The sequence below is a fragment of the Haliotis cracherodii genome, unplaced genomic scaffold (assembly GCF_022045235.1).
Source record: "Haliotis cracherodii isolate W230 unplaced genomic scaffold, xgHalCrac1.p SCAF_3, whole genome shotgun sequence".
NCBI classification, from domain to species: Eukaryota; Metazoa; Mollusca; class Gastropoda; order Lepetellida; family Haliotidae; genus Haliotis; species Haliotis cracherodii.
In genome coordinates, this window is record NW_027266286.1 from 73,597,573 (window position 1) to 73,609,662 (window position 12,090).

General features: G+C 39.0%; 1 protein-coding gene across 1 annotated transcript; it reads right to left on the reverse strand.

The window, feature by feature from the left end:
* Positions 1–892: 892 nt before the first annotated feature.
* Positions 893–8,063, reverse strand: LOC139473778 (uncharacterized). The gene is made up of 3 exons (XM_071256533.1): positions 8,016–8,063; positions 5,713–6,004; positions 893–4,177 (listed from the first exon to the last, which is right to left on the reverse strand). Exons 2-3 carry the CDS (start codon positions 6,002–6,004, stop codon positions 2,550–2,552), a joined length of 1,920 nt encoding a protein of 639 aa, XP_071112634.1. The 5' UTR covers positions 8,016–8,063; the 3' UTR covers positions 893–2,549.
* Positions 8,064–12,090: the final 4,027 nt, after the last annotated feature.

Consider the following 12,090-nt stretch of genomic DNA (forward strand, 5'->3'; position numbering starts at 1 on the left):
CAGGAACCTATGGTCATGGGCTCGAATCCCAGATTTGCTGTGATTACATTTCTAGGCTTGTCAGCACCCGGCCCGTTCTTATGAGTTTCACCTCATGTGTTAAACATCGAAACCACCCACATGCAGCTGACACGCCGTGATATAACTCACATTCTGTTAAAAGCGCCCTCAAACAGACCTCTCTCACTCGAGATGAAACGTTCTGAATCATTTCCAATATTCCTCTTTACAAGGTTTAAATGAAGTGATACTTACTAAGGAGGGTTTTGTGTGGAATATTTCATATACCAGAGACATACCATCCATTCCTTGCGTGTGTTGCTATGCAACTTGTTGCTTGTTTAAATGCATTTAAAAACTGTATTAAATAGTCTTGTTCCACTATGAAACATTTCCTCTTATCCACAGCTAAAAAGTCAAAGCCTATTTGGAAGATTATAATGGCCAAAGCGTCTCTAGTCACACAGAAGACCCGGGTTCGAATCCCAACATGTATTCAATGTTGTGATATGACAACAAGATTCTTGGTCTTGCTGACATAGCTGAATTATTTCGAATTGAAAACCAAAACCAACATACTCCTTACGAAATGAATCCCGACGGTACATTCATTATATGATCAAATAAGCATGTACCATGTACACTTTATGACGAGTTAGTGGGTGAGTGAGTTGGGGTTTAGGGCAATTTCAGCAATTGTTCAGCAATATCCTGTCTGTTTCTCCAATGTGAGGAACCATGACATTCTCTTCACGACTCGGCCATCAGTGCCCTATTACCGGCAATAACGTAACCCGTGGGTTAAATACTGACAAGTCTTGCTTCGCAGAAAACATCAAGGTAACGATAAAGACTTTTACAACTTTTAATAATTGTCGTTCAATCGCTTCATTCTGCAAAGTGGCATCAGTTTTTATGGGTATGGGAAAGTAATGAAAACGCCTCAATTGCAAAGAACGATTGACTGTTTAATACCCAATCAGCAATATGTCAGTTGCATAACGACCGATCGTAAATAAAAGATTAAGGATAATAGAAACCCATGGTTGATAACATGAGCAACGTCCCACGACAGGCAATTGCGAAGAGACGCAGTTATCCCACTGGGCCACCCCTGGGAGGTAAAAAGAGAGAGAAACGATTTTGGCCTTGTGTTTAGTTTGCCAGAAAACATATTTTTGTCAAATGTCTCGTGATATGAAGCAGATCATGTTCTGCATATTGGCATTTGACGTTGCATTAAAGAGCCAAGCTCAAATCAATTTCTTTTGCCCATGTGGTATGCTTGATGCGCAGGAACTAAGAAGCCTTCATGATGACATTTTTCAATATGAAAAAAATCCTATCTCCCTCCTCACTTTAGAAACAAATATGTTGAGAAACTTTTATTTTTATGCATCCTAACAGTCATGATACAAACCCCACAATAAATACTACAATATATACTACAATATATACTACAATACATCCTACAATACACATGGGCATGCACACGCGGGACAAAACTACACGTGATTACAATTACAAAATTAGAAAACTTTAAATGATCACCATTTAACTCATTTTCTGGATAAAATTCTGTCGAAACAATGTAAACACTTAGCAATGTTAATAAATTGCATACTAGGTTGAGTATTAACGCTACTTTGAAGAGTATTTCGGTTGTCACCATGTGTCAGCTTTATGGGAAGAAAGCCCAAAGTGGGACAAGAAGTCGACTTTAATGACTGCGATAGAGAACTCACAGACCAAGTGTCACAATGTGAAATTCCTCAGTAACGTTCCTTGACACAAAAGTGCAATAATAAGCTATTAACTGATGTTCAGTGATGTATTCTAATCACTAATTTTGCAAATGAATTGTTTGATTATATCGGCAATACATACCTCGGCAACCCCTTATCAAGATATGGTTTCACTACGTGTATTGCCTATAATGCTCAGAACTGGTGAGGGGGTTTCTAAATGTGTGTTAAAGCTCCGTCTACCTTGAACATAAATCAAACTGAAACGGTGCTGAAACTTTTAGAAAAGTAATACAATATGTTTTCCCTGCTGGAGTTTTTTTAATGGTTGATCAGTGTTGGTATTGTGATCTTTTACGGCAACTTCAATCACTAGCGCGTCCGTCATATTATACTACTCAAAAGAAGTTAAGGATCACCCGATTCTTTCATATTACTATTTCTTGGTACTACGATTAAGTTATGAATTGCTGGACATGTCTGTCGGGAAGGTCAAATAAAACTTTCGAGCAACGACTAACACATGATTCAATCAAAATTAAATATTTTTAAGAGGCATGGGGATTCACCAACTCCACTCCTCAAACATATATTATACAACAGAAAATGACATCACTGTTCAAGGTGAGCGGACTCAGGTCACGTGATCTCAGGTACTGCCATGAGATAGGCCTTCTCTCTGTGAGGATGTAATATCTTAACTATGTGAATTAATGTTGAAAGCAATGAACAAGATCGGAAATTGCCGTAAAGGAGGAATTGTCTCACGTTCTTAACTATGTACATATGTAGACATGTCTCACTTCACAGGGTTTTTTTAAATTTGAATATGCGGACAAATCGGCCACATGTAACATACAGAAACCTGTCCCCATCAAGACAGATACCACGTGGATATTCCAGACCATCCTGATGTGTGAGGACATCTCTGACAAACTGCCCCGACTCTGTCAGCTGAATCACCTTGTGGGAGTCTTTGTCTGCAAGCAGGATATCTCCTGTGCTGGTTGTTGTGATACCCCGAGGAAATGTCAAAGCTCTGACTCCCGCGGGAGTGTAGGTGAAAACAGCGACTCCTTCACTGGTCACACATACAAGGGAGTTAACTCCACTGACTTTCAAGTCACCATTACTGGTGACATGGATATAGTCTGGACTCCTTATGATACCTGTGTTGATAGACTTCAGTATCCTCCCTGTCATGTCCAGTATGTCCACAGAGTGAGACTGTCTACATGTACCCGCCGCCAGCTGTGAAGGACTCAGAGAGGACAGAGCGTAGTACTCCTTGCTTGTTTTGATAGTTGACAGTAATACAGGATCTGGGGTAACATTCACTGTAACTATTTCCTTATTGTTTGGAACACTGACAGCTATCTGACTCTCACTTAACTTTGCTATTTGCCAAGGCCAACCAGAAAGCAGTAGATTACCAAGCGTGTTTGGGTCTGATGTGTGATATGTTTTGAGGTTCTTGTTATAGTAATCTGCAACTACTGTTACAGTTAAACCATCAACAGTCAACACTGTGACGTCATTCAAATGAGTATCCTTCTTATCCCCGTCCCCCTTACAGTCAATATTGTGATGTAAAACAGGGGTAGACTGGCGGTCACTCACACAACGGACAGCTGCAACCTCCCCCAGCTGTAAGTCATCCACTGCTTTACTCAGCTTGTCCATGTCGTGTGTGAATACAACCCTTCCTGGCGCTGGTCTGTTGCCCGTGTCTCTGTTGTCTGTAGACGCCTCACCCACCGACTTGTAGACAGCATACATGTCCCTCTCGCAGTTGGACGTCACAGCATTGGCTGTGAACTCATACTGCTGCTGGTACATCTGTAGCTCAATCTCCTGGGATTTTATTTCTGCGTGTAATTCATGTAATTGTTCATCGGATGATCGGTCGACTTTATCAAGGAGTTGTTTTTCCTTGCTTAAAATCACTTCTACTACTTTCTGACGTATATTTCTGATTTCATCTTTAATATTTTGCGCATTTGTCTGTATTTCTTTGATTTGAGATTTCCTTAAGATGGTTATATTTTCTGAAGTTGTCATTTTGATTTTCAGTTCTTGGTTTTGATTTGACAGGTGTTCTCTAACAAGAGGAGTCATATTATCTAAGATATCAACATCGTCACATTTTCTGTGTTCAATACTGCAGCATGTATGACAAATGGCCATCCTACAATCTTTACAGAACAACTCTATCTGTTTGTCTTTGTGTGTTTTACACATAAAGCGATGCCTAGTTTTTCTCTTGGTAGCATCAGACACATCCACAACTTTATGGTCACGTGACATTGGCATGATGTTGTGCATCTTCAGACATCCATCACAGAAGACCTCGTCACAGACGGAGCACCATGATGTTGCAGGAGTTGTCTTCCCTTGTGTTTTGCAAACACTGCAGACATTTGCATCGGCAGCTGTAATGACAAATATCAACCTGTGTTTTCTGGATAAAGGTACATATATATCATTATATTCAAAGGAAAACTATAAGGTTATCCGAATAAAAATATCACATCTAATTATTAAATATTCATGTTTATCATATAATGGGTAGGTTTTTTCGGCAGGATAAAGCCAACGGATAAAATCGATATCCGTTGGGGTCATATGCGGATAGAGATGCAAATATCAAAGGTCAAGTAAGGACTACTTTCATTGTATATAAACAAATATGGCGTCGCCCTTGTCATTCGGCGATCGAGTCAGAATTAACCATCGGGAATCTGGATAAACTACAGAGATAATTGCTATCATTATCAAAAGAACAGTCTAATATACTGAAAATCAGTGTCTAACTGTGACGTAGCGAAGGCATTTTATAAGTTTTGGCAACTTTGGAGAAACAATTTTGCGAGGGCAAGAGGCCTAGCCAAGCGGGACCAGTACCCATATCTGTGCTTGAAACCTTCTCCACAAATTAAAATAGTTGGATTTGGCCGAAATATGTTTGAATTGTTACCTTGTTTCGTTTTGTCGCTATGTTGCTTCGCCACTGTATAAGAAACGGATTTCAGTTGGAACTATATTGGCTACTGTCACTGTCCGACTGACACATCACTTACCCTGTGACGTAATAAATATTAATGCGCGCATTCCAGGAAAACTCGCAATGTTTCGGTAATGTTTATGAGAGAGGGACAGCGATTTTGAAGCACAGAATTAAAGAATGACATTATATGATAAATAGGTTATCACGCTTGTGTGTTTGGGGATGGTAAATATCCTGTATTAGGAATAAACACTATGTATTTAGCTCGCCAAGGCTCGCTGAATACAATGTTTATTCCTAATGCAGGATATTTACCATCCCCAAACACACTCGCGTGATAACCTCTATTTATCAATTCATTAGTGTTAAATATAAGATAGCTACGCGATAAATCGTAGAGAACGATGATCAAACATTAAACAGGCGCTCGAAACTTGATCACGTCGTAACTTGGACAACATTATTTTTTAGATGGAAGTCGTTCCCCATAGATGTAGCTGGAGAGCGCAGATGAACGCAATGGCCGACCGATCGCACCCAAAAGTAGGCGAGATATGACAATCAGTACTTGGAGGGAAGGAGCAGAAAATCGACGTCAGTATTGTGGGAATACCAAACTTAACTTCCCTCGACATAAACTGTAGTTGTCCGACATTTAAGAGGTCGGATTGAATTCAGGGAGTCATGATTCTTTACATACGGGTAAATGTTTTTAAAACTTGAACAATTTATTGACATCAAAGGATGTACAAAATGGTATCTCATATACGAAATAAAAAATAAGCGACTCATGGTTTATTCTCCCTTCAGTATTTTATTGTAAGATTAACAAGGACCACGAGTCGTTTATTTCTTAAATATGCAACGGAATGAAATTCAGTTTTGCAATTGGATTAAACCTCGTAATCTCTCGTTAAATATGTGGTTATACTTATTGAACATATACTTTCACTAAGTTACCTTCTGCCCCTGGTTTAAAGTCGTCCATCAGTCCCTGTATGACGTGGCTTGGTTTCAGCTGACTGACCCACTCCTCTACTGGACTGTCAGGGGTGGTCACCTTCGTTAGTTGTCTACAGGAGGGACATGGGATGGACTTAGCTTGTACTGCTTCAGGCTGTGTCTTGGTGTACTTCAGCAGACAGGACTTACAGAATGTGTGATGGCACTGAAGTGTGGCTGGGTCTGTGAACACCTCAGTACAGATGACACAGGTCAGGTGATTGTCTGTTAGTTTCTTGGCGGTCGCCATCTGAAGTATAACATCTGGCTTAAAGAAATATAGATGCGTATATTGTATCTGAAGAAAGGATAGGGTCTGAAACAAACAACACTGATTTGCCTTCATAGAACATGTAAGAGCATGTATCCACCCCGATATCCAATTACGTAACATCTTAATAGGACATGCGTATTTAGAATTAATATTACAGACAACAGAAGACACCTCGCCACACTCAGGACTAGGGCAAAGTCTTCTGTGAGGGTCAGTGGGAAGGGAGATAACTCTTGCATCAGTAGTTTCCTGCATTTATCTGACATACAATGTAAATGTACATATAATAAAACGTAATGACTGCATATAATTATAAATGAAATACATGCTGTTGTTGATGCTGCTACCAGAATATGTACATAGATATTGCTTTAAAAACAATCATGTTAATCATAAAGCGCGTTCATAGAACATACGTGTGACGGAGTGTCGTTTCCGTTGTGGGTATTTTTCAGTTTGCATAATGTTCTTGTGTAAAATAAGCCATTTAAAAGCCTGTTTGGGTTTCTTATAGTACTCTGAATAACATATGTTTCTAGCGAGGTCTATTGGATTTTACAAGCTGAATTGGCGAATACACCACGAGACTAAGGCAGTTCCTTGGGAAGTTTTGTATATACTTGAATGTTGCTAACAGTGCCGTACCACAGCTCACTCACTCACTCACTCACTCACTCACTCTCTCACTGATTCGACATACTATACTCAGGTTAATGCTGAAATGTATATATGAACACACTGGTCTGTTTTGCGGTATTTGGTTCACTTTTCATGATATACATTTTAACAAAAGGCCTGTTCTACTTGAAAACAGCCTGCAGCATCGGAGCTGTGTGGAAACAGTTCTGCTATATTCACTTTTAACTTAATTCTGTTAATCGCGTCGCTTCTGTTTAGCCTCCATATGCATATGGACTATTGTTACATACAGGTTCATGATGGTAATATAGTATATCATTCCCACCTTTAGTGTTACCTCTTGAATGGTGGTAAATGCAAGTATTGAATATTAAGCGCCAAACGTGTGTATACAAGTACATGTATGTGATATATAATATATTCATAAAGGGAAATTCACGCTAGCTAACTTCCTACTAAATCACACACACGCACACGCGCACCCACACTCATGCAATCACACACACACAGACACCACCACCACGCTCCCCACGCCCCCAGGTCAAGTGGGCGACACAAGCCGATATCGCTCGTAGTTCAAAGGGGAAAATCTCTGTTTATCGTCACGAAGCCTTGATCGACCGTCCCAGTCTGTCTAGCTCCATGTTAATTAATGTTGATAACACTAATACTTAGTAGCATCACACCGAGAGTGGGTAGTCTTTTCCTAGCGATGAGATTTCAGCTGCTAACCGCCTTACACAGAAATATCCAGATGCCATCCCATTTGAATCAGACAGGGAATACCAACTCTATTTTCTGTATTAATATTAAAGTGAAACGGCAGTCGTTGTATAACTACATGTACACATTATACATACATATGAGACCGCCTCCGTGGTCTCGTGGTGGAGCGTCCGCCCGGAGAGCGGAAGGTCTGGGGTTCGATCCCCGGCCGTGTCATACCAAAAGACCTTAAAAGATGGTACTTGTTGTTACCCTGTCTGGCGCGCGGCATTAAGGGGCTAAAACAAGGACTGGTCGGCTCGGAGTCAGTATACTGTGTCTGAGTGGGGTATTCATGTTAAACTGCGGCATGGTATCTCAGTGTGCTAGCACTATAAATCGGTATCGGTCCGGACTAGTACAATCAGCCACACAAACACACACACGTACATGCACGTCGCTATATAAGTGCAATAATCTTGGACGCGACGTTAAACCCCATTTCACCTCACCTCACATACATTTGTTAGTAAATAAAAGAAACAAACCCCTTTACATAAACAAACGAAATATATGCTACACCACAACAAGGTACTATTACAAAAAGTCATCTGTACACTGCTGTATAAAATGCGTCACATACCTCAATACCTGCTCCGCTGTGAATCGTCTTTCTGCCCGCGTCTGGTTGCTTTCCTCGTGTGTGTCACGTGACGTTGCTTCGACAACGTGATTTCGTGATGGCGCTATCTGCATGTATCAAAGTACAAGCACTTATTGTATGAATCTATCCCAATCTATGCCATCAACATACCACACCTTTGTCGTAACGTCCTTTGTCTTTCGATGAGATATTTACCTCAAATACATGTACTATGTATAATTCCTATTTGGAAAGTGAACTGGTGAAAACGGTGATGGGTCGGTGACCTTGCCTTCCCACCAACTTGCGCACATGTTGAGAACATTGGTTTGTTAAGATATATATATTAGTCTCACAACTACGTAGATTTTGTTGGATAGGATTATATGGAAACAAATTATATTTTTTATTTTGTTTTTATCTAGGCCCATAGTTTAAGTTATGATATCCAACATTAAACACCTCTTTTCGTTTTTGTTTTTTTCACCATCATATTTATTATAATATATAGTGTGGCCCCGAATTGAGATAATTAACCTTTGCCCACCTGCAAATCAATTCACGTGACCAACTAAACAGCAAGTCCGATGTGATACGGATTCCGACATTCTGTCCGTCAACTTCAAGCATGGCGGTCTCTTATCAAAGTGATAGATTTATCCTGGTGAACTGGTGTTGCTTATTTCAGTAAAATATTTTCTCAATTGCCCATCATGTATCTACACGTATGACCCATTAAAACATGTAAAAGATGGAAGATAGATGTGTGTGTGTGTGTGTGAGAGAGAGAGAGAGAGAGAGAGAGAGAGAGAGAGAGAGAGAGAGAGAGAGAGAGAGAGAGAGAGAGGTGGTATGGTAGGTATGGTATCTATACTATGGTATGGTACTATAAAACCAGCATGAGTCTGGACAATAACAAGCAGCAACAAACGCACGCACGCACGCACGAACGCAAGCACGCACGCACGCACGCACGCATGCATGAACGGTTGCTTAACCCTCTTGGTGCCACGGGACCATATATGGTCCCTCACTTTTCACACCCGCATAGTGCCAGGGGACCATATATGGTCCCGAGAAAATGCCCTTTTTAAACTGTGAAAACTATAACCATCATCACCCCAATCATCTTAGCTTTAACATCGTGTAACTCATACTTTATACAATGCTACGGATTGCGAAATATGGCGAGATTAGTAAAGTGGCTACCGGTCTTCTCGGCCTTTTTCAGCCATGTTTGAACACCAAGCGAATGGCGGCGAATTTTGATCATGCACCCATGTCACAAACACGTAAATATTTTCAGACAAAATCCTTGTTCATAAGAAAAAATATGACCTGAGTGGTCAGAAAGACATATTTTTCGCAACTGTATACTTATTCACGTACATACAATTCTGTTCACTCCTTTATGAACAAGTTTATTTACACGTTTTGTATATTTTTATCGACTATCGGTAATGGCGGAATGGTCGGTACACATGAGAAAACGACAGTGTATATTTCCATTACATTTATGACGTTCATTGAATGAATTTATGACCATCATCACCCTAATCATTGCAACATTAATATCGTGTAACTCATATTTTATGCAGTGCTACGGATTGCGAAATATGGCGAGATTAGTAATGTGGTTACCGCGCTTCTCGATCTTTTTCTGCCATGTTGAATGAAGGCATTTTTTTATTATGCACCCATGTCACATACACGTAACTATTATTATATCAGACAGCCAATTTGAAAAAGAAATCTGATCGAACTGGTCAGAAAGATTTACTAGTCCCCACTGTACCGTTATTGGCGTAAGAGTACTAACGTTTAGTCGGCCACGGAAGTTTTTTGTTCAAGTATTGCATATGTTAATCGACTGTGTCATGGCGATTTATCACGGCGCTACATACCAACCGACAGTGCAGATTGTCTTTTTGTTTATGATGCTGATTAACAGAAAATATTCAAATCAAAGATATGGAAAGATAGCTATAATCGTTATTATTAAGTTGGTATAGTGTATATTTATGGGCAGGAGGTTCATGATCAAAACCTAAACATTTAATGGCCAAGCCCGAAGTGATCGACAGGGCACGTTCGCATCATATCTGTGCCGCGATTTCTTGTTTACCGGTTGTCCTACATACTCGCCCGTTCAGACAAGTAACTGCTACTTTTTTTAATATGAAATGACTAAGAGTCATGTGTGATTGCTCAAACTACCTGACCGTGTGAGTGACTTGCCCTAACTGTTTCACATTTTGTCGCAAATGGAGATTTCAAAAGTGTGGCCACGACATCTAACGTGAGTTGACGCCATATTGTAAACAAATTGTGTCAAGGTCGATTCCACATGTGGTAGCTCGGCCCACGTTTCTATCGATGGTACACGCGATACAAACATAATGCAACTACTGAAAACATCAACATATTTCTACAATGATGACATCAATACCTTTTTGTATTTGGATTAACCGCTTATGGATACGCTGTGCTGTTAAGTTCGATTTGGATTTGTTTTTCCTTTCATTGAAACTGTGATAATGGCGCTGTGATTGGTTTGCTGAAATAGTATTTTCCATGAGTCTAATGTACATGGTACATGCTGTGATAATTGATAACCAATTGTGTATGCATTTATATCATCAAATACACATGACTAATCTCTTCAGAAAATGGAATATATTATAGCTCGTTTTCAAACATTCTGCCATGTATTAGATCAAAAATTAATATTAGATTTACAAATTATTTATGTACACTGTACTCTCGATTAACGTATGATACTCTATTGCAGGTCTTCAACTCTTATTTGATATGACAGCAATGAGAACAATTAATTTTATTTCGTTACAATCTGCAATTTTATTCAAATAGGCTAATAGACGGTCGGTGATTTCCCGCCGCTGTGAATTTGTCGTCTGGACAGGTGCGCGTGATTTGACCTCGCGTGTTGTGACCTGGATGACGTCACATGAAACAGCTGACTTAATGTTGTGGTAGTGTAATGGATACACGTGGTTTCATTTTCCAAATAACAATATTCTCTTTGACTAAACTAGAAAGCATATCTAGTACATCACGATTGGAAAATGTCTACGGCGACCTACGAGTGAATGAGACCGCTTATCATTTGACTAACAGTGTTAGAATATTTGGCGCAGTTTTCTAATTTTGGTATGTTGACATGTGCTTTTCATATCTGTTTGAAGGCTTGATATTCAAAAAAAATAATATGCATTTAGTTGAGTACAGTGAGAAAGCTGTCAAAATCGATCTGATATTAAACCACCTAGATTTATAATATTTTAGCTTCATCTATTGGAATCTCGAATGGTTCAATTTATAAAATAAAACAGTAAAAGTAATTAGATCTTCTCACAATTTATAGATAATGAATTTCTGAAAGACAAAAAGTTTTTAGTGTAAATGTGACTTCGTTTTGATGTTTTATATAGTTATATTTATCTTTTTTCTTGTCTTTTTTCACTCTGCATTATCTAAATTACCAAATACTTCGACCAGTGACATAGTAGTAATTAGATTTTACTTTGTTTTGTATCCTAGGTATGAAATAGATTTTCTTTTTAAATAAACATTTGTCTAAGAGCAAAATCAATGCATTCTTGTGGGTTTTTTTTCACCATTTTAATTTGTATATCTTCCCTCCAAGCTGTTGTTTAGCTAGGCCAAAATTAAGAAAAAAGGAAAGACATAATAAACCATTTTTATTAAAGATTTTGCTGGTTAAATTTTCGAAGTTCAATACCAAGAATATATTTTTCCTTTTATGACAAATAATTCCATTACTTTCATTGGCCTACAATCATTATCTATTTCAAACTTTTCTTTTAGTAGAATGGGATGGAATGGGAAACTAGTGGAAATAAACTATCACGTCTGTCCTTAAATGCACATGTATATACCTAGCTAGGTGTAAATACACTTCTAAAGTCGTATTTTTAAATCAAATGAATAAATGAAAGAAAAAGTGGTATTTCATGGACTGGCCATACAAGTATATTTTGAGCAAAGGTCAAAGTTAGGCAGCCAAGTGCGAAATACGAGCTGATATGAGGAT